Raw genomic sequence first — 27,936 nt, forward strand, 5'->3', positions numbered from 1 at the left:
TGATCCCAACTGCCCCAAAGTTTTCCTCTGGGTCGATTCTTCTACATATTTTGGTCATTCCTGCTAGGCTACTTTGACACTCTCGATTTTGCTTGAAATGTGCTGCCTAAAGCTGGACACGTCTCCACCAGAAGCCTTGCTCTTGACAACTGAAGGGGAAGGATCATTTCATGTCTCTTGCTGACAAAAGCCCTGTTTATCTCTGAGATAAGGTTTCCCTTTTTTTGTGATAGTATGCTGTTGCTGTCTTGTGTTAAGCTGGTGAATCAATACAAACCCTAGCTCCTTTTCTACAGATCTTTCTGCATTTGCGTGCTCAGTTCCTCCTGCCTGGGGGTAGTACCTTGCATTTATCACTGCTGAACAGCATCTTGTTTGTCAAGAGAATTTTGAACTGGAAACCCACTCTCTGGCATACTTGCAGGCTTCAGTCTGCAGTGTCTGCAAGGGAAACTGCAGCTGCTGCGGATGTTAGAGTGGAGCTTGCCATCAGAAACAGAAATGGGTTCAGAAGCATGACAGAGATCTCACAAAACGGACAGCACCTTCCAGGAGTGCTGAATTTACACAAAGGGCAGGCACAGAGACTCTGAGTGAAATCCTTTTTAAACATGGACTGTAGCATATAGCTTTTGTTTTTAGTGACACTTTCTGGCTGACTTAACACAGTGTTGGACTACATTTAGATATTGCTGCTTCTCCATCTCCTTGTTTATTTGTAAGTAATTAAGTACAAACTGTTGTAATCTGGGGGTAAAATTATACCTCTAGAAGGACACTATGTCCCATGTGGTGGAGGGTTTAACCTCACAGCTAGGATGCACAGACTGCACCAGCTTGTGTAGTAGGAAAGCTGATTGAAGATGTGGCATGACCCCACATATAGGCACACCTGGGTGCAGAAGGAAGTTGTCCCAGCTTTTTTTCTTTTTATCCAAGAGTCTGTGACTAGTACAGTGCATGCTTGACTTTTCTGCCTGGCTCCACTATGAACCTCTCTGACAGGCACTTAATGTCTGGCTCGTCACCTAGTAAAGAACTGGCCCTCATTGGCAGGTAGATGAATAAAATATTTTTATATTAGCCTTTTCTGTGTCTCTACACAATCTTGCATGCTTGGTGTGAGTACCTCTTCCTTCACAGCTGCTAACATCTGAAATTGCCTGCCTGTGTTTCCCTCTATTTGTATCTGCTGAAGAGGGTTTTTTCTCCTTCGCCTTTTTTCCCCTAGATGCACAATTACCTAACCCCCAGTAAGCTTTCTATGGGAAGCAAGGTTTCAACCTCTATGGATATACAATACAACATACTCTCACTGAAGGTATAGATTTTACTTTTTCACTGCAGTATGAGTTTTCTGAAAATCATTAGATTTGTTAGTTGTCTTTAATTTTTATTCCTGAATTAGGCTGTTGAACAAATTGGCAGATTTTAATGATGGTGGTAGCAGAAAGGCGCTTCAAATGGGGAAAGAAGCCACTTTCAGCCTGAATGAACTGTTTTACCATATGTGTTCTTGTAACTCTTGTTGATATAAAAGGAGAGCAAGATGACAGATGATGACATGGAGCAGGCATGTGTTATTGGAAAGACTGCCAGAAGCTTAAGCTGAATTTAAGAAGAGGAACTTTGTATTGGAGTGGAAAAATAGTTAGCAGGTATTGTAAAAAAAAAAAATCAGTATGTCCTGCCCATTACAGAAATCATAGATTACAGAAAGGTGGACATCTTTAACATAGTGTGATTTGTCTATGATTCAAACATATACAGATGACAATTAATTGAAATTGCTTGCCTTGGAACAGTCTAGCAGTTATTGTAACAGTAAAACATATACAGCGTTTCCAGTAACTTATCTAATGCTTGAGGACACACTTTTTTTTTCCCCATGCCATTTCTGCTCACATTGATTCTTTTTCCTGCTGTGCTGAAAGAAATAGTGGACAATTATTTTCTCTCCCAGTTTTAGTGAGAAAAGCCTACTGTCAAAAATGAGCTGAAGGGTTTTTGTTGGAGAGGCTGAAGGAAAGCAGGTGGTTGGCAACTGAAAGGTAGCAAGAGACTTTGGGGCTGATTTTATAATAAGGCCAAGGTAAAAGCCTCAGGAGAGGAGTAACTGAGTCTGATCCCTGTATTTCTGTATTTTTGTCTTCTCCCATTTTCTCGTGCTTCATGTTTGGCTTCTTCTTTCTCTGCAGAGGATTAAGATTTAAAGAAGATTTGAAAGGATGAATTTCTCTTAGCACTGCCCTTCAGGAGTTCAGTAACTATATCCATAGAATTAGGACTTAAGCTTACAGTTACGAGTAATTTTACATTTTTAAATATCTAATTTGATTTTATGATGTATAAGCAGAAAAAAGTAGGCTGTGTGCTTACACTTGGCCAAATTAGTTTTGTAGAGAACATGCATAACCTTGTGTATTATGTACTTGACAAGACGGAGCTATGCATGAACTATTATTAACTTGGCCAGCAGCGTGCTCTGCTCCAGTGTAATAAACTAGTAAATCATCTATTTTATTCTGTTACAATTTAATAACTGCTTCTTCATTCATTTACTCAAAAGAGAAACAAAACAATCTAGGTAGTCCAAGACAAAAAGTTTTATGAATTCTGCCCAGTTTCAAATTAAATTACAATAATATGGTTACCTAACACCTTATGTTAAGCAGTTAAAAGTAAAGCAAGGAAGCAAGCCGTTACAGATTTTTACATTTGCCAGAGAACGCGTAGTTTCTTCATGATGCTGGACAGGATGTGCTAGTGCAGTGAAGGCTGCCCTTGTAGTTTATGCTGTGTTCCAAATAATTTTTCAAAGTAATCCTATCTAAAAACCCCCAAACTGCCCTTCATTTCACCACCCCCCTCCTTGAACAGCTGCGTAACTCAGTAAAGCTTCGTGACTGATGCTCTGTATGTGCTGCTGGAACTGGAGGTTGTATTGTGGTGGAGATTTGGGGAAAAGACTACAAAAACCACCCAACAAATAGTATTGCAGGTCTCTACCTTGGGCAATGTGGTACATCACTCTTCTGCTAGCTGTGTAGCTTTTGGTAACTATTTAATGCTCATTCACAGTAATAATCTTACTTTAGAAATAAAAGGCAAAGGCATGAATGTTAAAGTCATGGCTGGTAAGCCAGTACGTGCCCTCGGTGCCACGTGTGCACCAGTCATTTAGTTCACCAAAGCCCCATCAAAGTGTCACATACTTCTTGGCTCTGCTGGTGACATAATAACAAAAGCTTTTGTTATTCTTTCAGGGAAGCTATTTATGTATATTATGAGTCATGCTTTCGGAAACCAAGTCCTTTCATCCCCCTTTTTAAAATTAGAAGTTTCAGGAGATCCTAGTGAACCTGTGGCACTCTCCACACTCCGATCGTTGGAAAAGATGAGTTGCATTAAGCATATCAACTTCTTTGAGTCACCTTGAATTCACATGCACAGGGGAAGAAGGGATGCTATGCAGGCTTTAAAGAGCAACCCAGGATTTTTTTTCCGGACAGGTGACCTCGGTTAGGGCCGCGCTGTCGGGACGCCAGGCGTTCACCTCCTTTCGGTTCACCTCACAAGGACTGAGTATTCAACGCCTAACACACCCCAATCCTGGCCCCTGCCCAAAGCCACAGGCAGCCTTGGCGCCGGCGGCGACAGCAGCCCCGGCGGCGGGGAGGGCGGGCGGGCAGAGGGTCTTGGTTTCTCCCCGGAGCAGGCGCCGCCGGGAAGGGCGGGAGCGGGGCAGCCCCAGGCGCCGGAGGAACGCCGGTGCCCCCTTCGCTAACCGTGGCTGTCGGTACTTATTTCGGCCGGCATGGCAGGTGCCGTGCCCCCCCTGAGACCGCCCCGAGCCGGCCTCCCGCAGTGCGGCCCCTGCCCCCGACAGCAGCAGCCACCACCCGAGGGAGCGACAGCGGCCAGGCGCATGCACCTCTGAGGGGGTGGGTAGACCCCTCTTAAGATGGCGGCGCAGGCTGGATGACGTAGTTCGCCGCTCTCAAGATGGCGGCAGCGCTCGGACGCGCTTCCGGGAGGGGGGCACAAAATGGCGCGGCGCGAGGCCTCCCCCCCTGCTCAGAAGGGTGTCCGCCTGCCCGCCTGTCGGTGGAGGAGACCGACCCCGCAGTTGCAGTCCGACCTCGCCGCGGCTCTGCCCGGTGCGGGGACAAGGGTAGTGGGCCTAGTGGCGCCGGAAGGGGGAGGGCGGCGCCTGGCAGTGGCGGGGCAGCTGCTGTCGCTGTTGCGGTGCGCCGCTGAGGGGCGAGGGCCCCTGACAGAGCGCGGCCGCAGCGCTATGGCGGGTGTGGGGCGGCGGCTGCGGGCCGCGCCGCCGGCCGAGCCCCGGCTCTGAGAGGGCGCTCCTCGCCGCCGCGCTCGCCCCGCCGCGGGCCGCACACCCACCTCCCGCCGCCTCCCGGCGCTCCGGCCCGCCTCCCCTTCCCCTCGGCCACCCTTCGAGGGCCGCGGCCCGGGCGGCGCTCGCCCCCGCTGCCCGTTCCCGCCGCGCCGCGGAGATGGCGTCGGGGCTGCGCGCCGCCGGTTTCCCCCCCTGGAAGCGGCACATCGCGGCGGAGCTGCGGCGGCGGGACCGGCTGCAGCGGCAGGCCTTCGAGGAGATCATCGGGCAGTGTAAGTGGGCCGCGGCGGCGCGGCTCTCCCGGCGGAGTTGAGGCCGAGGGACGCTTTCCTTTCCCCCACCTCCTTGGACAGCGGGAAAGACGCGGTGGTAGAGGGCCCCCGGGGCCTCGCTTGTGTCGTTTTCAGAAGACTGTTTACGAGATGTTTGTTAGAACTGAGAAATGTTGGCGTTTCTTTCTATGCTGTTGAGGAAAGTGAAGTTGTTGCTTCCCTCAGCTCCCTCACAGGCTAAAGGGAGTTTCTGCTGTGGACAGTGACTGAATGTCTAAATTGTCTGCACAATTCCTGCTCAGATGTTTGTGGAATTGAGAACAATAGTGCTATTGACCATGTTCAAGCTCTTGTGTAAAATTTGGAGCTATTCAGGGGCCAGCACTTTCTACCTAGCACTTACATGCCCATCTCTCTCCTGCCTCAGTTATGACAGGAGTGAATGGAAGTGACGGTCACCCAACAGCTGCTGGCTCACACGCTGAGGTGCTATATGTTACAGGGGGAAAAGCAAACAACCCTTAGCAGGACTGTGCAGTGTTGGATATGACCAGTTCTCTGGCAGGTCTGTTTCCTTGTTGCCATCATTTGAGGGGCTATAAAGAGTTTGAACTTTGAACTCCATCTGTTGTAGCAGATAGCAACGCATTTGAGCAGTCTCTCTATTAAACTTTTGTAAGACCAGTCCCACACAGCATCTGGATTAATGAGGAATTCTTGGAGTTGTAGCTGAATACCATCTTAGCCTGCTGACATCAAAGATGAGTACACGCTAATGTGGTGGAGGCTTACATAATGTTTGGTTGTGTCAGAATAATTAAAGATACTAGATCTTAGCTGGTAGAAGAAGAGGGTGGGAATCTGGTTTTGCTTTTTGGTTGTCTTCTTAATTGCGTTATTTGCCCTTTCAGATAACAAGCTACTAGAGAAGTCGGACCTTCATGCAGTACTGGCTGATAAACTTCAAGCAGAAAAATATGACATGCAGAGCAGACATGAGATCAGGTATTTAACATTCCTTTTCTGTCAGTCAGCTGTCTGTCATGCACACTGTAACCTAAACCACTGTTTGATGCATTGTGCGAACAACTTCTAGGTTACTACAGTAACTTGGGATAAAACCAACTGGGAGATTTGTGGAACTAAAAATAAATTATAACTAACTCTAAACATGCGATAAAGTTACAATATGTTTACAGTATACAGTGCAGAAAGATCTGACCAAGTTTTGGACAGAAATTAATGTATCACAAACTCAAGGTATGGAGGTGGATCAGAACGAGCTTCTGCTTCTGATCTGTTTGCCTTGTAATGCTTATAATGTTTGCCTGGCGCTACTTCCTGGTGATTATGATATGATGGTTGAAATTGTTCAGTCTTGCAAGCATTGCAGTGCAGGGAGAAACCAATGTCTTAGTTTCTTTCAATCTGTGTTATCACATAGAAGGGGAGAATGAAGAAAATCATGATTGTGAAATGTCAGTCCTAAATAAGCACCATATGCTAAAAAGAATGTGTCTTCTGCCTGCTTTTAGCAGGACTTTTTCAGGAAACTTTGTCTAATGTGGGAATAGCACTCTAGTGCTGCAGGCAGCGGTCATGCTCCTTATTCTGTTGGCGTTTGAATCCACAGCAAACCAATATGCTAGTAGTGTGTCCTTTGTCTGGATAGCATGTAAATCCCATCAGGTGAAGGCTGTTGGGTTCTGCTCTTGGTGTAGCTGAAGAAAAGGCAGGGCTAAGTAGCTCAGAATTTCCTACTTCTGCAGGAATTGATTCCTCTGTTGGAAGCTCTTTTCACTATATAATGCAAAACTGCATGTATGTGTCTAATTAGGATACAAAACAAAAATAGTTAAGGCTATTGTGTGCTAGTAAGGAAAGAAGAACTCCTGATTTTACAGGAATTGCAGGCAAAATGTCAGCATTTGGCCAGCAGGCTGGAGTTAACACTTGTGAAAGTTCTCAAAAACTTTCTGATGACTGCAGTTGTCTTGAACTATCTTTAGTTTATGGGAATCTGATTCTGGTTGAACACCTACTCTGAGAGATGAGGCTGGAGTAGACAAGGATGAGAAGAAATGCACAGAAACAGCATCATCAAAGTGAATATTAAGCTGAATTCTGATACTGTCCTCAGTATATGACATTTTTTTGAAACAGAATGAATTCCCTAACCCTAGATAGCTGAGGAAAAATGCTTTTACTTACCTTTAGGCCAAGGAGTAGTATCTAGTTCTGGCTATAGATGTATGCATAGCTAGAGTTATAGAATGTGTTGGATATTACCACAGGACTTGGCTTCTTATCTGTTTGGATACATTTTTTTTGGAAATGCAGTGTCTTCTAGTACAGCATTAGTTCAGTGATGTGTTGTTTGTTTTTGAGAAGAGCATTAAGTTACTGATATCACTGAGAACTTTCAGCTTCTGAGGGCATTATCTGTTTTCCCACTGGACTGTTATAACACAGAATGACTGCAGAAACAGATGCTTGTAATTATCTTGTTCTGTTTATGTGGTATAATAGTGATGAACTTAAAATTATTATTTTTAAAAGCTGTAATTTAAAATATAGCTGCTAACTTGCTCAAAGTCTGTGTGCGTGATATGTATATGTGTGTATATGCTTTTAAAAAACTGACTTCTCTTCCTGTCTCTGTGCTTTCAAAGACATGAGTGATAAATGCTACAATCATAGTTGCCTGGGGGTGCTGTATGGTTCTTCTGGTATGTAGAAATTCCAGCTTATGTCACAGTACCACTGTGTTGTAAAACACAATTAAAAAACACCCCAAAACCTTTACACAGTGAGAAGCTAGAACATAGGACAATGGAGAAGCAACTTGTAACACCTGGGACTATAAACCCAAGGGCCTGGGAATATACCCTTTGTTCCCTGGCTTTTGGTTCTGTGCCCTGTATTATGCTCTCTCCAGATATCTAGCATCTTCAAGGTCCACCAGCTCCCTCCAAAACAAATTTGAGGTGGTAAAATATTTGTAATTATTCCAGAATTTGGAGAGTGTCCTTTTAAGACTCAGTTGTCTTTATGCAAATTTAAGTAAAGGCTAGTTATCTTTCATTTGAATTTGAATTCTGTTTTATAAATGTACAAAAAGGTGAATCAAGTCCTCAGTAAATTTAATTTTCCAGTACTATATAATGGCATTTTGGTTGGTGAGAAGTATGTTGTGGGGGAGCTAGCTGTGATTTAGTTCATTATGAATGACCTGTATTTCTGATGTAGTATAGAAAATCCAAGGAAGGTAATGTCCTGAGACTAACTGTCAAAGGCACAGAAGCAATTGGATTCTAGTTTGTGACATCTCTTCTTTCTCTCTCTCAAACTCCAGTCCGGGACATGATGGCACATGGAATGATGCTCAGTTGCAGGAACTGGCACAGCTGAAGATAAAGCATCAAGAGGAGCTGACAGAGCTGCATAAGAAACGTGGCGAGGTTAGAAAGTTCTCCTGTGTTCCGTATGGTCCATACATGGCCCTTTGTGAACATGACCTTAATTTTACCAAGCTTATTCATCATCTTTTTTCCTCATTTTCTGTACAGCCTTTTTAAGCTCCCCATGTTGATGATTAAAATAAACCAGAGATGGTTGGTGTTTAAAATTAGCAGCCAGGAGTTAAGATCTTACATTGTCAGCCTAGCACGATTTTTAAGAAGTGCTTAATTTTGTGTTTCATGAATATGTTTTTAACTGTATTTATTAGAGGAGGAAGGAACGGATCCAGTTTAAAGCTGTGCGTGACCACTAGTTCTACATTGAAAAGACTTTAAATGAGTGAGAGAATAGGTGGCTGTGTGTAGTTTCATTTGTCTCACTTTGCAGGACCACTGCTATAACCGAGTGGACAAAATAAACAAGCAAAGGTTGAAAGTGCCATGGTGTTAGACTGAAAAGGGAGAACTGGTTCTGCCATGTAGATGCGGTAGGGAGCCCAGGAGTCCTGTAAGATATGAGACTTGGGCCTGGAAGAGAGGAGAAGCTGCTTTTTTTTTTTTTTTTGATGGGAAGATGTGGAGGCTTCATTGGCAGAATTGGGTTTTCAAAAACCACAGTGGTGGACTGAACGAGTCCAGGAGCTAATACCTGAATGGCACTGCAGATTTTTATAGGGAGAAGGTGGGAGTGACCTGGAAAAAGTTATCATTCTTCTTTGATCACACCTCACTGGAGTTGTGGAGAAGCTCTAGTGTCAGTAATTCTGAGCTTTTCAAAGAGGAGACAGCTTTCTACAGGAGGCGTGCACTGACTAGTCAAAGCACTGAGAATTCCTTCTTTCCCCCCAACCTGGTATCCTACGCCACCTACCCAGGCAGGCACTCTTCTCAAAACTCAAGTCTTCCTTTTCCCCAGGCAGCTGCGGCTCTGCATGCTGTGGGGCTTGCTCCTGCTCACTGACTGGGTAGCTGTGAGCTGGCGGCAGCAGCAGCTCATTAGTGTTGGCCTCTGCCCCTCTATTTCTTATGTGCTGCAGAGATTCCCACCAGCAACTTTCTTTGTGGGAAAACTCTTCATGAAACCTGTGTTTACAATATGTGAGCTACATGTCTCCTAAGGTTGTCCTGGCCATACAGGAAGATTTGTTGCTTGGTTGTTAGTACTCATTTGTTGGTTTACTTACAGAAAGTAAAAATTGCCAAGTATTGATTTTTCTGCTATTTTAATAAATAAAATTTCTTCTAATATACGTTCTGTTTGATGTGACTTTATTAAAGAAACTTTTTGAAGGAAGAGGGTGAGATATTGAAGGACAGTAACTTTTTGTCAACTCATTTTTGAAAGTGGATTCCCTGATTTAATGACCTGTGTGATAGGGGCAGTAAACAGATCTGTATAGAAAGCTGTGAAAGAAGACCTGAAAGGTATGCTTCACGCTTATAATGTTAGTTTGGTCTGTACTCTCACTGGTTGCTGCTCAGTGTGTGTTAACCAGCTGGTATCCCTGCATTTTGTAATGTAATTTTCTCCTCTCCCTAGCTGGCCCAATCTGTAATTGATCTGAATAACCAAATGCAGCAGAAGGACAAAGAGATGCAGATGAATGAAGCAAAGTGAGTAAGAACTGTTTCATCTGTGTGGTTGGTATGAGACCCAGGCTTCTGGTTGAGTTATTTATTGGTGTTATAATAGTCTCTAGGAGTCCTAGCCATGGGCTAAAAATTCCTTTGTTAGGCACAAATAGCACAAAGATGATAGTATAGGTCCCAAAGGAGATCCTCGTTGGTTTGTGTATTTTGTTGCCGTTCCAGGATTGCAGAATATTTGCAAAAGATCTCTGAACTGGAGACAGAGTGCCAGGAATTGCGTAGCAAACTGCAAGATCTTGAGCGAGCTAATCAGACACTGAAAGATGAGTATGATGCTCTCCAGATCACCTTCAATGCCTTGGAGGAGAAACTAAGGAAAACTACTGAAGACAACCAGGAGCTGGTCTCACGTTGGATGGCAGAGAAAGCACAAGAAGCTAATCGTTTGAATGCAGAAAATGAAAAGGATTCAAGGTGAGAGTGATGACCTCTATTTGATAAACTACTTCCCAATATATTTTTGAATACTTATGAGTGCATAGGATAAAACCAGATTTAGTTTTGATCTCAGAGATATCTGTATTTTTGCACAACACAATGAGACTCCAGAACTTTGTCTTCCTCCTTCTGGCCAACGCAGATGCTTTGCAAAAGCTTTCCTGTCTTTTAAATTAATAAAACATGTTCTTTTGTTTCTTGAGCAACATTTAACTATGGCCTGAAGATCATAAATCGGATAGAAACTAGGGTTTTTTTCTGGTATTACATTTGGACTGTTCTTGTTCATCTTGATACTACCTCTAGTTTTATCCTTTTTTGACTTAACCACCTTAAGTGTTTTTTGCTTTCTGCTAAAAGGAGCAGCTGCCATGAGACTGAGCTACGTATAACTTGCAAAAATAAGGTGTGTTTTTCCTTGCAAAATAATAATTTTTCTTATTCTTAATGGCTTCAGCTTACTTGCCAGCTAAGAGTACTTGGAGACTAAGAGCTATAATACAAGTCTCATAGTACTTGACAGTTTTGTATTATCTGTAACATAATCATTATTTTTGCAAGGTCTTGCACTCCAATGAAGTCTGCATTCATGGGCCATAAAGGACCATAGGTACACTTTGCCTTATTGCCTCACTTGATTGATCTTGTCCTTTGCTATTCACAGTAAGAAAACTGCTTCTCCTACACTGAGTATCTTGAACAGCAGGATAAAATTAGGGCAGTGGTCTGTTTTTTGGTTTGTGGGGTTTTTTTTAAATCTTATGAAGCCCATCAAAACTGTGCAGGCTTTGGAGTGGGATTAAGGAAGTTTTTTTTTAAAGTAATCTTGCTTTCCTTTTCTTAGGAGACGACAAGCCAGGCTGCAGAAGGAGCTAGCAGAAGCTGCCAAAGAACCCCTGCCTGTTGAACCGTAAGCAGCCTTGATTTATAGGATCTCCTTCATTACTTCATGCTTCAATTTTATGCAGATGCATGATAAATGGTATCTTTGTCATGTCTAAATTTGGTGATGTAGAGGAGTGTTTAAACTTTGGTGTGAAGTCAGAAATGTACAGTAACTCTCCCTACTTGAACTTCCAGAAGAAGGAGCTCTGTTATGACTAAAAATAGATGCTTGGACTGAAAGTCCTTGGAATGGTTACTAGGGTAAATATATATTATTATCTCAGCATAAAAACATTTGTAATGTGGTGCCTTTGGTCTTCAAAATAGTTCTTCAGTCATTAAACAATATACTGTGGACATACTTGTGTTTTCAAGTGTTAGACTACAAATGTTTCCAAGGATTTCCTATAGGAACAGGTACTGAGTAAGTAAAAGTGGGTGAAAATATATTGATCACTTCCATGCTGGGAGAGATTTATTCTGTAGGAAAAAGATAGATGTGGAGTTACTTTTCCTGGCAAGCCAGTGATAAATATCGCTAGTGTCTTGTTCTTTTTGCTGCTATGTTTACTCCTGAGTGATATTTAATATCAGCTGACTGAAATGGGCAGTTGATGGTATAGGTGCTTTGCACCAGGTTGATAAGGTTATTGGCACTTGTGTTAGCCAAATCCAGGAAAACTACACCTGCTGCATTGTTACTGGAAACTGCCGAGACAGTCTTCAGAACACAGTGCCAGAGCAGTGTGCAGGCTTTTTCTTGGTATCTCTTGTCTTTGTATTAGCATCATGTAATCACGTTGGGTCTCTGTGCTGCATGTCCTTGCACATGATGGGAGCAATGTATCTGCTCTGGAAGAAGGCCCACGCAAAAGTCTGGAGTGGGTAGGAAGGGTGCGTGTAAGAGGAGTATGAGAGAACTTGTAGCATATACAACTAGTTAGCACAATTTGCTTTGCTTTTTTTTTTTTAAAAGAAATGTTTAAATGCCTCCGTTCCATTAGTTTATTGAGGTGTGATTCTCCATGACAAGATGCCTGTGACACAGAGGTCAGCAGTACAGTGGACAGTCCTAAGCCAGAGGGCGGTCTTCCCAGCTTGTAAGAATAGTGATATCCCTTTTGTCCACATTATTTGATGTAAACGCACATAGAGTATCTTAGAGTATTAAACTCTTCAATAAGTAAGGTTGCATTGAGAGGGGAAACACACATGTAATGTCTGTGGCCAATTTCCCTGTTAGGCTTCTTCCTCTCCATTACCCAAAGTGAGACCTTCCTATCATAGAGCTGAGCTCAGAGGTAGCTGTAGTACAATAGCTTGAATAATTTACTTCCTGTTGTGGTGGGCATAATGGTCTCAGTGTTTCATAAATGATTTGATATGAGACACTGAGAAGGTAAAAAGAAGCTTGTTTAAAAAAAAACAACCCAAACGTTTTTGATTCCCTCTGATTTTGTAATTTTAGAGGTTTTGTGTTGTATAAAAGTGCTGCTTACTGGAGGGGAAAATAGCAGCATTTCAAGGAGTGTGCTCTGGTGTTTATATTCACTTCAGAAATATGTTAAGTTAACATGGAAAGTTCTTTTGCTACATACAATTTTAATAGCTCAAACTTTATAGATTTAAAAAAAAAAATCAGAAGAACTTGATAGTGTTTTATTGAAATACCAGCCTGATACTTTGAATCAGAGTATATATTTTCCATAGCCTTTTCATATATACTGTCCTCCAAAATCTTAGAACTTAGTTTGAGCTATATTCGGTAATGAGAGATTAAAAATGGTCCCATGCTCTTCAGTTCTTTTGCAGCTGAGTGTTATCTGATGGCAGGAATCAGTTTATTCCTACTTAAATGCTGAGTTTAAACTTCCTGTTCAGTCAAATGGCACCAGGTTGATAGAGTGTGTTTAAAAATAGTTTGTCCTGCAAAATCAGCAGTGAAGATAAAATCAGCAGTAAAGGAAAAAATACTAGACTGTCAGAGCCCATGATGACTAATGGGGGAAAACATTGTAGTATTAGCTGAGTAGTTTAGCTGGATTAATCTGTGGTATTGGAACCTCACACTTTTGCAGTTGTACACCAACACTTTAATGAAGAGAACCAAAAACATCCCTCATACTTAATGGAGCAGCACCTGAAGTGCAACAGTATAGAAAGTACCAGGATGTCTTTCGTGTGGATGAAGAAGGAATGTTTGAACTCTTGTGCTTTTTTTTCTTAATACTACTTTGCTTTGGAACAGCAAAAAATGTGCTATGAAAATAGGGTATCACCTATATTTGGGGTTGCAATAATGCATGTTTTTGCTGTTCTGTAACTGTTCCAGCAAATGTAGTTCACTCTGTAGCAAAGTCTTGCTCAGATGTGGTAGATCATTATAATGCTGTATGTAGTGCTGCAAGCTGAAATATAATGCCTGTAGTAAAGAGAATCTGGAAAGGATGCTTGGCAACATAAATATAGGGGGTGACGTGGAAATCCATCCCTGTTGTTGGTGAAAAGTGCAGTTGGCAGCTGGAAAGAAAAAGCCTGAAATTTAGGTGCTGCACGTACTTGTTTTCAGACATTTTGTGTTGAATGTGGTATCTGGCAGTGAAGGCTGGATCAGTGTTTGTGTTGTCTGGACCTACCTACATGTTCCTACAGCTAAATAAACCTAGATGTGGGTTGAGCGCAGACACTGACAGACCCTGGAACAGTGTTGTCCATTCAGTTCGTATACATCACTGGGTGGTTTCCATAAATAGCTCTCGCTGATTGAAAACAAGGTGTTTTCTCTCACTTCAGCAGGGATGATGATATTGAAGTACTTGCGGATGAAACCTCAGACACGGCTGAGGAGACATCTCCAGTGCGAGCTGTCAGCCGAACATCCAGGTTTGTAGACCAAGAGATTTTTGTACCATGTTACTGAGGAAGAACAAGGGGTATAAGAGAGTTGGAACAATGTGGGGAATGTTACTTAGGGTTTTTACTTGCCTTTAGCTGGAACACAGTTTAATACTTCCACCAGAGCGTTATGAAACTCATGTGCTGTGTTCTCTGTTAACTGTGTTTTAGATATGCTGTTTTTCCTTTGCTGTTTTAACTAAATTAGTGTCTGAAAAAATTGTGTTTAATCTTAAAAACAAAGTTTTAAAAACAAAATAGACAACAACATGGGTATTACAGTGCCTGTTGTATTATGCCCCTGTTAGTATACAGGATATCAATGTGACTTTGCAAATAGCTGGGTTTTGGGATTTAGCTGAAATGCTGAAAATAATCTTCACCTAGATTAAATGCATCTTTTTCTTTCTCCAAAATAGCAGTGAGTGGAAAGTAAGAGGTAGCTGTATGAGAGCATAGATTGATTTGGTTGAAACTTCAGACCTGGCAGACTGTTATATCTAAAACCAGTAATTCACAGGGTGGAGGTTGAGGGAAATTGAAGAAACTTCACTCACAGATTATGTTCTGAGTTTTAGTTACTGGTGACTTTTGAACTGATGCCTGCCTTTGGTGTTTTCTGTCTTCGGACTGAGTCTGCAGCGGGGGGAGTCTTTCCAGAGACTTGTTGCAATGAAATGTGTTTGTATTGATCTTTATGTGGAGAAGCTATTCACAAGGTTTAAACCTGTCCTCCCCTCCTTCAGTAAGCGACTCTCCCAGCCAGCTGGAGGCCTTCTGGACTCTATCACTAATATCTTTGGGTAGGTTAGAACACTTTCACCTCTTTGTTTTGTGTATTGGTTTCAGTGTACACCAAAATCTTGGTGATGCAGGGAATACGAACAAATAATTTCAGACTTCCTTCTAGCTTCTGCCTTTCTTTTTTTTTCTTTTTTTGTTCTCTTCAACTTCCTGTTTCTTCCATCTTGCCGTGTGCTGACCTCTGACCTTTCCCTCCAGTCTGTCTGAGTCTCCCCTTTTGGGACATCAATCTTCTGATGCTGCCAGGTGAAAACATTATCCGCTCTTAGTCCAGCATGTGAATGTATTCCACTGAAGTAACATGGAACCCAGCTGCATTATCTTGATTAGTTTTCAGATGTTGGTAACACTGGCTAAAACTATCTACAGTTAGAGAGTCAACAAGCCCATCTTTGTGAAGAGAATACATGGGGTTTGCTCTTACTTTCCACTGCACTTTGCTCCTTTAATAGGGTTATTTAAAATAAGTTGTTGGGTTCTGTGGTTAGTATCCAGAATGGAGCCGGTCCTTCTAAGTTAAGCTCTGCATTAGGTGGATGGTCTTTGCTTAAATGGAGCATTTTGCTGCCTGCGATGTAGTGCTGCAATGGTGTTGAGTCTCCCTAAACATAACGATGGAGCAGCAGACTCTCCAGCTGAACTCAGCTGCAGTCATTCCCATGTTTATCTTTCCTATTAAAAAAAGACTGCTCCAAAATGAGGTCAGTAATCAGTTCAGGTAACTTATCTGGTGTACTGTGAAATATCTAAAGCCACAAGTGGATATAGTGTTATATGATAAATGTAAGTTTTTGAAAGATGGGATAAGAGAAAGTTAAAAAAAGTCCTTCCCCCATTTTTTAATCGCTGTACGGTGTAGTTAAGTGACAGGTACAGATCTGGATGAATTCAAGAGAAGCAGTGTTCACTTCTTGTTTTAAAATATTTGTACTTTGTTTCATCTCAGGAGACGTTCTTTGTCCTCATTCCCTGCTCCCCAGGATAACGTAGAGCCTCATCCAGGTGCCAGTAAAGAAGTGAGAGTGCCCACTACTGCCATATGTGTCTTTGTAAGTATAGAAGGAATTCTTGGTTTTACCATTCCTTTTGCTGTCTTTGGAGGAAGTGAATTGTATCTGTGTGGGAACTGATTTCCTAACACTCTTTCTGTTAACATCGCCAAACAAGAAGGAATTCTTCATTTGCTAGCATAGTTCATCCCACTTAATTCTTAGCCCAAATGCTTCTCAGAGCCAATGTGCTTGATGTCTGTCTTACTGAGGTCAATGATGACTAGTAAAAGGTCTGAGGGCACAGGGGAATTGCACTCCATTACCGTCTTGGCTCCCAGCAGTCCCTATTCTGTCATGCCATAGTAGAGCTCTGACTGAGGAAGAGATTGCTGACAGTTTGGGATTAATTCAGTTCCAGTTCTCCACAGTGAAGGGAGTTGTGGCACTGAACGTCATCCAACAGAACTGGTTAAGAGGAGCTGGTGGTAGTGGGGTGTTTTCATTTGTTGTGTGTGATCTAAAGTTTTCAAGCTGAGACCTCCTTTATAAATTTCTGTGAAGGGCATTGCTTTTTGAATGAAAGATATTGTGGTAAATTGTCTTGTAATGCAGCTACTTGTTTTAACATTCCTCTTCAGCATTCTCAGGCACTCCGATTCTGGATATGGGTATTTCATGGATATGAAATGACTTGATTTTTTTATCCAGAGTAATAGAGTGGCTCACTGCAGTATGGAGACTTGTGTATTCTTAGCCTGCCCTGTTACCATCTTCTCTAGTGCAGTCAAGGGGTGGAGGGAGTAGCAATGTTACCTTAAGTGAGAGCAGGGTCATAACTTAATTGATAGCCTGGAGCTGGCTTGAATAGGGAGCATCAGAGGAGGTGTTCATGGCTTCAGTATGTGTTGCAACCTCTGTCCTCCTCTGGCTATATACAGCAAGTACAGTTGATCAACAGATGTAAATCCTGGCTAATTTCATCATAAAAGGTATTACAAAGCTATTTATGTGAGGTTTTCAAGAACCATGTGAGAGGTTATGTTGTTTTCACCTTTCTCTTGATCTTCTGTGATGTCATCTGAACTTCCAAGAACAGTGCAGCCTGACTTCCCCACATGGAGGGGCAAACCACAGTAGACTATGCTGACCCCTAGTCTGTCCCATTCCAATTCCCCATCTTGCAGCAGGAGTAGGAACAGCTGTAGTAGAAAGTCTGTCGGACTGTGGCAGTACAGAGGTGATGCGTAGTTAGCACTGCAATATTAGAAGGAAAATGTCACAGCTCATTTCATGGGAATCCATATGTTCCTTCTGGAGATGATCTGTGTTATGTTTTAGCTCCTGTGTTTGGAGCCCAGGTGGAGTGTGAGGACATGTCTAGGTCCAGCAGAGCATTCCAGGAATGAATGCAAGGACTCTGTGCCAGAGGTGTGGCAGATACAAGGAACACACTGGCCTCACTTCTGGAGAGATGAGTAGAACAGGCTTGGGAAGGCAGAGAAGGTAGATCACTTCAGCTGTAATTCTTGGGTATAGTTTCTAGGGAAGACCTTTGACCAGTTTTGTTCTGAATGGCTCTTCTGCACTTGTAGAAAGATCAGATTTGAAGTGTGGTGACCCCTAAATATGAGCTGGCAGACCAAGTTCAAGCAACAAGTTTCCAGAAAAACTGTTTTTGAAAGCCCAGTTACTGAAAATACTTAAAAAGGAATGCAGCAAATGAATTAAGAATGTGGTACTGATACTGTGTGGGTAAGTAGTATAAAGCTGTGAAATTAACAAGGGGAAAAGAAGGAAGGAATCTTAAAATTCTCATAGGTTTTAAAAGGTTAAGAATGACTATTAAGTGGCCAACTCAAGCGTCAAAAATTAAGCTGTGAGAAAGCAGGGGTGCCACTGCACCTGCAGATAGGAACTGCAGCTTAAGCCTAAGTTCTCTGTGACAGAAGGTGCTGTCACAACTGTGCTGGTACTACTTAATCACCAATGTAAAGTAGCATTATCACCAGTATACTAAATGAATGGAGTTAATCTGTTATGCTGTTTTCTAGCAGACTTTCCTAACTCAAGCCTGACTTGAGTGTTCTGTGGTTGCATGAACTGATTGGATCATGTTCCATGGCTTGCTGTAGATGGAGAAATGAAAAGTTAGTTTCCTTCTGCAGCCTATCGCCTGTTACTATTTTCTGTCCTTAATTTTTTTTCTGGTGTAACTTAAAGCCTTACCTTATAAAGCCTAAACTCATGAAGCATAAGGCTTCTGGCAGTTTATTATCACTGTTGAGTCCTTGCTAGTGTTTTTCTTTATGTACTTTTGTTTTTCCTTTAGATAAGGATCAGCCTTTTTGCTCTGTTTGTATACTGTCAACCATAGTAGAGTTTCAGTCTGTGGCTTTGTTTCCTATGTACTGCCGAAAGATCGACAGCTGTGGTTCTGTATAACCTTTAAGTTCTGTAGCTTTCTAATGTGTGGGGTTTTTGGGTCTATGCTAACTCCGTTTTGGGTGGCTGTTCTGTTCCTCCCACTCCTTAGGATGCACATGATGGGGAGGTGAATGCAGTGCAGTTCAGCCCTGGCTCCCGGTTACTAGCAACAGGAGGCATGGACCGCAGGGTTAAGCTTTGGGAAGTCTTGGGAGGTAAACTCTTTTGCTTTGGGGTATGGTGGGATGCTAAACAAACTCATAGTTCACTTTGTGTCAGCTTCTGTTCTAATCTGTTGCTTAAGTTTTGTTCGTCTGTCTTTGTGCAGATAGGTGTGAGCCCAAAGGTTCCCTCTCTGGTAGTAATGCTGGGATTACAAGCATAGAATTTGATAGTGCTGTGAGTATCTGCAATATCCACTGTTTGTGATTGGGAATAAATTAAATGAATTATGTTGTGCTCTGCTATCAATTTCCATTCTAACACTTTGAGAAGTTACCCAAGAAATGAGTTAACATAGTTATGAAAGTAACTGCAAATAGTTAAAAAGTGTACAAAAGATCTTTATTTGATATGCTGCAGTCTGTAATTCTCATCTTTGCTTTACAGTTCAGAAGATATGCAGCTCAGACATTGGCTGTTATGGGCTATTATGATAAAGTGACAATAAAATACACTATGCTTTGTCTAAAATAAGAAATTAGTCTTCAGCTTCCCACTAAAGCTGGCATAACAGCACAAAAGAAGCAAATACACTGAGGCTTTATTTCTCTGAAGTTTATTTCCATAAGTGCTCTGCTGAGGTCTGTGATGAATAGTAAAAGGTCTGATTATCCTAAGACTTGCACTTCCATGACCTTTTCTCCCAGCAGTTTCTCACCAGTCACGGCACTGTAATGGTGTGGCTGGCAGATTGTTTGCTGACAGCTTGTGATGTGTTCGGTTCATGTTAACCTGAAGTATTGGAGACGTGACTGGGGTCAGCATCTAACAGTCTTACTTGAAGGAGTTTGGGGCCTTGGATTGTTATAACTGGACACGTGATCTGACTTTTCTGCTGAGACCTCTTCCATAACACAATGGTTTACTGCATAGACAGTAGACCAAAGCTGACATCATTTGTTCCATTTGGTGATTCTATGTGCTAAACTTCATTGACACATGCCCAAAAGGATCCTTCCTTTGGACATTGAGCAGCTCATTAGAGATTTGCTGGCACTGTTAATCTGCAGGAGAAACTACTTCTGATTTTGACAAGCTGCTTGAACACATCTGAGGTGAGAACTGCCTGAGGTGAAATGCTAATGGGCTTTAAGGATTCAGGAAAGTCTTTTGGGATGGGCAGGAGTGCAAGCATGAATCTTGTGGTGTCCATTCTCCATCACGGATGACTTGGAAGAGCCCTAAGCCTAAAGCTATGAACAAGTCAATTAATCTCTCCTTGGACAGATTTAGCTTTTTGAATCTTAATTTAAAATGTTAGATTTGTAATGAAAATTGCAAAAATTGGGCTAATTCCACTCTGAGGCTGATCTAAGCAGTAGGGGTAGATGATGCAGGGCTTTTTCACTGTGAAAAATCAAAAAAGAGGAAAAAACCTGCAATAGATGAGGGTGAACTAGAACCTGTTTCCTCACTGCAGCAGAAGGGAAAGGAGAATGTCCTTTCTGGTCTGGTTATTGTTGTTCCTTTTATCTGTAGTCATGATTCTACAAATCACTGTCACATTTTGAGAAGAAAAAGCTATAGCCTTTTGAAAGTTTTTACTCTAGCTTTCGTTAGTAGTATATGCTACTGTGTTTTTGGTTTTGTTCTTTTTTTGCCCTTGGCAATATAGTGCTAATATGGTTTTAATGATTTATTGGAAATACTTTTGAGTTTAATTTGCATAATGACTTGCAGAAGTACTTTTAAATTAACCTTGTGTTCGCAGGGTTCTTACCTCTTAGCAGCTTCAAATGACTTTGCCAGCAGAATCTGGACAGTTGATGACAATCGATTACGGGTGAGTTTCTTGAAGCCAAAGCAGTGCTCAGGCTATTTCTGCCTTGTATTTCCAGTTTTGTCTAATAGGGACATGGCAATTTTGCAAGTTGGGCATTTACAGACACTTTGAATAATTCTTTTTGTTAACAGGATCTTTATTTTCTTAAGGGTCTTCACAGCAAGACCTAAAATACAGTATTGGTCTCTGCACAACCTGCAGGAAGCTCCAGTTACTGCATATTTTCACACTCAGCCCCCCTGCTAGCAAAACCTTACCACGTAACCCAATACACTTGTGTGGCCCCCCTCTATGGAAATTTAAATGCTTCTTATGGTTTATAGAGAACCACTTCAATGTTTTAGCCTCAGAGAGGACTGCTGACAAAGGGTTTGCAGAAGACAAAGACGGATTTTTTTGTTTTAAGTCAGGAGCAGCATTCTTGAAAAGGAGTCCTTTGCCTGGCTGTTAAAGGCAGCAAGCCTAAAAGTGCTTGACTTTATTCTCATTGTCTTTTGAAAGATTCCTCCTCTCCTCCCAAGTCCTTTGTACTCACATTCTCCTCCAACACTTAGCTCTAGTTCAAAGAAGGATTCACCTTTGACCAAAAGAAAAGTTTCTTTTCAGCTTTCTAAGGGTTTTTTTATTGATTTTTTTTTTTTCCTTAACTTTTAATTTTAGGAAGATATACTTTGGTGTTCTAAATCTTCTGACATTTCACATGTCAGTTACAACCTACAGTTGCATTGTAATTTACTGGATAGTTCTCACTGTGGAGATGTGAGGTGTCATTTGGGAAAGTGAAGAATAGCAGTTCTTTTGCAGCTTCTGTTTGGTTGCAAAACATACTATTGGATGTGAATTATAGTGAATAAAAGTTTAGCAGACTATAGATTACACAGTACAAAAAGTTAGTTATCCCTACAAACATCCACCTGGCTTTACAGTATCTTCCTGTAATTTTTTGGTGTCCTTGGTGACTACCAGCTTTTGGCGAGTCCATTCACTGTAAAATAGTGCGTTCTTTGTTTCGAGTGTGTATGGTATGGATTTGTCATGGCTTGCACATGAGCAGGAGGCAGTGAAGCTGAAATCATGGTAAACAAACTCCCTACTTAAATGTAAATATCTGTACATATTCACTGTGCAGCAAGAGCAGAAGAGAGATGCAGAGCGAAAGTTTAGATCCTTTCTGGAGTTTGTGTCCTTTCTTAAGATGAAGTGGTCTTTATGGGGTGATTCATTCTTTCAGAGTTTTGTGTTGTGTATCAGGTTTGCTTTTTTCTAAACTTTGTTCCTGTTCCTTTCCATTCTTAAGGGTTTTTCTTTTGTATTTCACAAGCCCAGATTGCTTGTGTAATTGGATAGTCCTTTGAGTATTTTTAAAAAATCTAACTATATACCAAATATTTCTCTCTTGTTTTTCAGTCATGCATTATCTGTTTTGTGATTTAGTATGTAAATATTCAGCAATTTGAAGTGAAGGTGGTTCATGTTCTTCTCAGCCCCACAAAGCCTACCCCTGCAGTTACAGAAACTGCTGCAGGGAGTTTTTCTGAAATCTCTGGTGGGCTCAGCTTTCAGGCTTGAAGATGTCATAACAGTTGAGACTAGATACCCTGTTGTATCCTTGAAAGAAGCTGATTATAAAAAGTTGAAGGCACAATTTCCATTTTCAGCACGCTTTGACCCCTTGTCCTCATAGCTCCTGCAGGGCTGTGTTGCAGTTACCATCTGTCCATGAAATGTAGGTGTACAGAGTGTTGAAGAAGACAGCTCGCAGGTTCTCTGAGTAGCTAGAGAAACTGTAGCCAAAGGTGACCTGTGTCTCCCAGCTTCAGGGTGAACTCTGTGGTACTTAACACTCCTGCTCAGTGTTAATCTCTGTTTAATTAGGGTTTTTTTTCTCCAAGCAATGCAGTAGACATGCAAATTATGATTTAAGATTGTGTTGTTAAATAGCAGAACTAGTAAGCTGTGAGGAAAGGGAGCAAGTGGAACTGCATTTTTACCATGTAAATCTCTTGTCCTCAGCACACCCTGACTGGGCACAGTGGTAAAGTTCTGTCAGCCAAGTTCTTGCTGGACAATGCACGCATTGTTTCGGGAAGTCACGACCGGACTCTCAAGCTCTGGGACCTGCGCAGCAAAGTTTGTAAGGAAACCTAACTTCTGTGTTTCATCCGTGTTCTGTGCTTCTACTGAATGTAAATGGAAGTCTGACATCAGCCAGGTTATTTTATCTTCTTGCTAGTCTAAAAAAAGCGAAAACTAGCAGCTATGCCATCTTCTGTTGTTATTCAAGTAATTGGATTCTTTCTGCCTGTTACCTGAAATAAGAATAAGAAATCATGTGTATGCAGGAAGCACTGTTAATGCTATTACATTAACAGCAGCTGTGTTCTGTGAGTGTTCTTTGTTTACCAGTCTGGGGGTTTGTCTTCCAATAAAAACTTGGAGCCAGGTCAGAGTTTTTAACCCTGAGGTGCATGGAAATGTCTCTTGGAAATGTACCAAAAGCTTCAACATCTCAAATGCAGGAAATGCTAGGATCCAGATTTTTCTTTGGGAAAAAACCCTCATTTCCTTGGCTTTTTTCTTACTGATGGCTCTTAAACCTGCTTGCACCAAGAGAGAAGTCGAGATTCAAGGTTAGCTTGATACCTGGACTGCAAGCATAGGTCAAGGAGACAGTTTCATGTTGTTTAACAGTAGCAAATTATAGCTGTCTAAATACCAAGTGGAAATAAAGCAGCTGTCATGGGAACATTTAAAGGGATATTAGCTACAGCAAAGGAGATTGAGAAGGGTGGAGAGGTTGTTGAAGGCTTAAGTCAGGATTATTCTAAGACAAAGTTTCTGCCCTGTGACACTCCTTGGACACTGCTCTGTCTGGCCACTATGTTTGTGTGTGGTACAGTGATTATTTTCTGTCTCTGTTTTCATCAGTTTTTACAGTAAAAATTTTGGTGTGTCACCATTGTTTTATCCTTTTTAGGTATAAAAACAGTGTTTGCAGGATCTAGCTGCAATGACATCGTATGTACTGAGCAATGTGTAATGAGTGGACATTTTGATAAGAAAATTCGTTTCTGGGACATCAGGTAAAACTATTTGAGAGCTTATACTGTAGGAATGGTTATGGGATTGCTGTCCGAGTATAATCTGAACTAGGGAACTCTTCTTCCTGAGCTTGGAAGCTAATAAGACTGTTTTAAGAGTTGCAGAAGGCCATTGAAAGAGATGTTTGTTACTACTTTTATTACTGTTTGGTGGTTTAGGTTTGGGATTTTTTATTTTGGGGATGCTGTTTCTTTTCTGAAAAGGCAGTCTGCTTTCTTGTAAGCACATTGGTCAGTACTTGCCATTCTAGGTGTTACTTAGTTGTTCAGAGGGTGGGGTTGGGAAGAAAGTAGTATCTAACTATTGGCTGGAAATGCTTTCTGCAAAGTGAGCTCTAGCTTGGGAAAGAATCAAAATGTGAGAATAAACCAGTAATCCTTTTTCTCCTCTTCTTCCACATTGGGACAAGTCAGAGTTTTGATGCAGTGGTTTGGCTTCTGGACCCTTTTTTCTTTCTTTCTTTTTTCTTTTTTTTTTTTTTTTTTTTTTTTGTCTTTAGGACTGAAAGCATAGTAAAAGAACTGGAGCTGCTTGGCAGAATCACAGCTCTGGACCTGAACTCAGAGCGAACAGAGCTTTTGACCTGTTCCCGTGATGATCTGCTAAAGATCATTGATCTGCGGGTTAGTGCTGTCAAGCAGACATTCAGGTGAGTGTGTTCTCCACAAGAACATTATGAATTTCAGAACTTTGGATTGCAGATTGCCCTCAGCATTGGAGTGCTTTTTCAGTATCTCCATGGAGAGAGCAGTTTCCTAACTTTTTTTTCTACATGGATAGCAAAATTCTCTAGTGTCTAACAGCAAAGATCTGCTCTGGTGGATCTTTTCGTTTGCCTCTTTAAAGAAGATTGCTTGGCTTAGAAGTCTTTGGCCTAAAGGAAATAATTTCTTCAGATGCGATTGAGGTGAGGGTGTATGAGAAATGCAAATTGTGATAAAGGGAAACTGGAGCTTATTCTGAACCATGTAGAAATCCTTACTAAGATCTGTAGGGAGAACCTGGAAGCCCATCTTCATATAAATGACTTTTACAATTATCTGATTCTACCTTTTCAGTGCCCAGGGATTCAAATGTGGCTCTGACTGGACAAGAGTTGTGTTCAGGTAAGGTCAGATATAAGCAAGATGTTTGATAAATCTTTCCCCAGCAAAAGTGAGTGATTCCTGATGCTTGGCTGCATTGTCCCAATTTACAGCTAGAAAAACTGGGGCAGAGTTTGTGATTTGCCCAAGGTTACCTCTTGGTCAAGATGGACTATATCTGTAGATGTTGATCCAATGTCTTAGAAACTTTCTGATTTCAAAGTGCTTTCACCTCTTAGTGTTAGCAGCTGTTAACACATAACTGTTAAAAGATTATTTAATGTCAGCTTGCTTGCTTAGGGAGTTGCGTGTGCAATGATGATGTGTGCTGATAAATTGCTGAACTTGCAAATTGTACGCTGCCTTCTGTACCTTCTCTGATCTCATAGCCCTGACGGTAACTACGTGGCTGCTGGTTCAGCTGATGGGGCCCTCTATATTTGGAATGTGCTCACTGGGAAATTGGAGAGGACGCTTGCAAAACATCACAGGTGAGGGGAAGCTGGCCATACAATGCAAAGCAGGGATCTGGGTTGTGAATCTTGCTGAGCTATGAAAGAACTGTAGTTGCACATCTTTGCAACTTATATTGGTGTGTGAGAATTTTTAATACGCAGAGTCTTTGTGGATTCATGGCAGTATTCTCTCGATTGAATTAAGGTTAGGTTTGTTATTGTTCAGCTTCTTAAATTGAGATATGATTCTAATAAAATGTTTAATATATTCTGAAGAAACTGTATCTCTTAGGCTTATTAAAAGCCTGAATTTCTTGAGAGCTGAGAAAGTGCTTTTGCTTGGATAGTCAGAGTACTATAATATTTCATTCCAGTGTTAAGTGCTGTTGTGGAATTCAGCTTTTTTGTAAACTTACACCTGGCTTCCATTTCAGTTCTTCTATCAATGCAGTCGCGTGGTCACCAGCGGGTGCCCATGTGGTCAGTGTGGACAAAGGAAACAAGGCTGTCCTGTGGTCTGAATTTTGACTGGATGGAGGGTGAAAGGCAGAGCGTCCAGCGCCTCTGTGTATGGTGGTGCTGGTCCGTGGCTGAACAGAATGGAGACCTGAGCCCAGATCCATCCTGAGTTGGGATATTAACAAGCGCATGGGCTTCACTTTCCAGAGGAAAGTTCCAAAGCAATGGAGAAGGAGTCTGAGTCAGAGACTTCTTACGGCTGTAACTGCACTGTGGCACTCGGACTCAGCAAGGGATTAGCTGTTCTGGATGGAGAATGCTACTTAGTCATGCCTTCATATGCAGTATCTATGCGCCAAGTGGAACTGAAGATACTAGCGGGATTCCTCACCAGACAGCTGTGCCAAATACCCTGTTACACAAATGTATCTACAGCACTTCCGAGCTGGAAATGTTGGAAAGAAGTTACTGTGTATGCTGACTTAATACATGTCCTGTCTCCTGTGTTCTGTTCTTGTGGCCTAGTTCAGGCATGGGGTGAGAAGATCCTGAAATGTGGACAGGTCCTAGGCAGTCTGAAGTGTTGGAACAGCTTTTAAAGGGAGTCTCCTGTGGCTCTGGCAGCTCTACCTTTGAGTTATCAGCTCAGTTCAGATCTGCTCTGATCCTGACACAGGTTCTCCAACACTGTCATGTGAACTCTTTGTGTCAGTTTCACCTGTTCTTAAGGCAATGGCCTGTTCTTCAGGACTTCTGCACCCTTTTGTTAAAATGTCCTTCAACAGCTTGGGTATCGCAAAACAGGAGATTTTAAATCTTTTTACTCCATGGGCAGTTTGGTTACTGGGTGTGAGGAGACAGAAGTTCAACTTCTGCTGTGATAAGGAATGTAGTCATACTGTGACTTCAGTACCAGAGTATAGATGTTTGGTCCCTTTTTCTGTTCATCCGTCCTGTCCTGGCAGCTGTCAGTAGAACACAGGGGAGCAGTGGGGTTAAATCCCAAATCCGTTGTTTTGGTGCTGGCAGTTCCAGGCCACTTGCCCCCTTCTTGAGCACATGTGCAATATTCCTGTTTGCGCTGGAGCCCTCTCTGTTACGGAGCAGTGTCTTGGCTCTGTCCCTCTATAAGCATCCAAAACCGTGATGTGGCTGGGTGTGAGTGACCTGGCATAATTTTATCCAGCCAAACCTTTCCACATCAACTGGGCCTCAAGACAAGCCACCAGCGTTTTATTGCCTTTTTATTTGCACTTTATTTTCTTCTTTCCTGATAGTGTTTTACTAAGGAGGTGTGTTCTTTGGAGGGGCTGGATTAGGGGGCAGCTGCTTTAACAGGGATCTCTCTAACCCAGCCTTTTGTTCAGACACTTTCTGCAGAGGGGAATTAGAGTATATGGGGCAAAGTTTTTATTTATTCAGCTGCCCATAAGAACTTGATTGTAAATAAACCTGTGTTCTGCTTTTAAAACCCCACAATGTTCTGATTCATTTATTTGTGTGTTTGTGTGTGAGATCTTGTTCTGAATGAGCAAAGAGGGGAACCTGAAATGTGTTTTTCTGTGCTGTGTTTTCCTGATGAATTGTGGATTTCTGTTCAGCCGCATTGTGGGATTTGGCGTTGAACAGGAAAGAGGATAATGCTCTTAGCTTGAAGGTGGACATCCCACAGATACAACCTGGTCTTGCCCTGTCTCAAGAATACTGCCTTGAGACTGAAGGAAGCCTTACCACATTGAACAAGTGCCTCTGTCCTTGAAAGGTTGATGTATTCTTGGATGTTTTGGATAAATTACTGAATTGAGGAAATTGGTATCTGTATTTCAGACACTGCTGAAAATAGAAGGCTTTTTCTGCTGTGATGCTTTGACTGCTACCTATTAAGTTTTTAAGCCAGTAATAAGAGTTGCATGTCTCTTTAAAAAACACAAAAACCTTGTCAAAGATAATGCTCTGGTTCCTACTTCAGAGTAAGGAAGCAAAGCCTTCAGCTGTTTAATGTACAAATTTCATACATAACTAAGAGCCATCACTGACTGCCATCCTGTTCTCATAAGAAAAGCCTTCTGTGCAGCTCTTGGAAGTGAGAACTGTAGCAAAAAAGAAAAGATTCACGTTGGCATTCTGAAGCATTTCTAAAGGCAAGATACTTTTTCTTCTGCCTGTTGCTGTGGCGGAAGGTCCTTCTTGTAAAAGGCACCTACCAAGAGTCCAGGTGACCTTGGCTACTGCGGAAAAGCAGATCACTAAATGGCAAGTCAGCATGCTGAAAGATTAGTGGGAGATTAACATAATAAAAACTCTGCAGGCTCTGCTGAGGAGGATCAGAATAGGTTTATGATGTTTATAATTTAGGCTGCTATACTTGTGTTTTTCTACAACACGGACACAGACCTTACACGAAGGGCTTTGTTTTGCCTGTTGATGCTGTTGTGAAGTAGGTTAATAATACTCGAGGACAATGGCTAGCTAGCTAAGACCTTAAGTATTTTGGATTAAAATTCCTCAGGACCAAGGTATGTAGGAAATTCTGGTGACCAATTTTAGCTTTTTTTTTTTTGCTATGGTTTATAGCAAAATATAGGTCATAGTTTATGCTATGCCTCCTTTACTGCTTCAACCTGCAGAGGGAAGAAAAGAAAACAAAGG

At 41.9% G+C, this 27,936-nt stretch overlaps 1 protein-coding gene and 2 non-coding genes across 8 annotated transcripts; all 3 read left to right on the plus strand.

The window, feature by feature from the left end:
• The first annotated feature begins 4,084 nt into the window (after positions 1-4,084).
• ATG16L1 (autophagy related 16 like 1) lies at positions 4,085-26,766 on the plus strand. Of its 6 annotated transcripts, none has more exons than XM_069791902.1 (19): positions 4,085-4,632; positions 5,544-5,637; positions 7,988-8,093; positions 9,634-9,707; positions 9,906-10,157; positions 11,026-11,091; positions 13,863-13,949; positions 14,708-14,764; positions 14,964-15,011; positions 15,712-15,814; positions 18,291-18,396; positions 18,510-18,580; positions 20,115-20,186; positions 22,200-22,320; positions 23,164-23,269; positions 23,788-23,937; positions 24,347-24,394; positions 24,763-24,864; positions 25,263-26,766. In XM_069791902.1, the coding sequence occupies exons 1-19, from the start codon at positions 4,518-4,520 to the stop codon at positions 25,354-25,356; spliced, it is 1,872 nt and encodes a 623-aa protein (XP_069648003.1). In that variant the 5' UTR covers positions 4,085-4,517; the 3' UTR covers positions 25,357-26,766. The 6 variants fall into 6 exon arrangements, with proteins under 6 accessions (XP_069648003.1, XP_069648002.1, XP_069648005.1 ...); XM_069791901.1 differs by having other exon boundaries at positions 4,086-4,632; positions 13,860-13,949; XM_069791904.1 differs by lacking the exon at positions 14,964-15,011 and having other exon boundaries at positions 4,086-4,632.
• LOC138687020 (small Cajal body-specific RNA 6) lies at positions 16,026-16,296 on the plus strand. Its single transcript, XR_011326360.1, has one exon. It is a non-coding gene; the product is annotated as a small Cajal body-specific RNA 6 (non-coding RNA).
• LOC138687021 (small Cajal body-specific RNA 6) lies at positions 18,984-19,246 on the plus strand. The gene has a single exon (XR_011326361.1). It is a non-coding gene; the product is annotated as a small Cajal body-specific RNA 6 (non-coding RNA).
• Positions 26,767-27,936: the final 1,170 nt, after the last annotated feature.

Source organism: Haliaeetus albicilla, chromosome 9, assembly GCF_947461875.1.
Source record: "Haliaeetus albicilla chromosome 9, bHalAlb1.1, whole genome shotgun sequence".
Lineage (NCBI taxonomy): Eukaryota > Metazoa > Chordata > Aves > Accipitriformes > Accipitridae > Haliaeetus > Haliaeetus albicilla.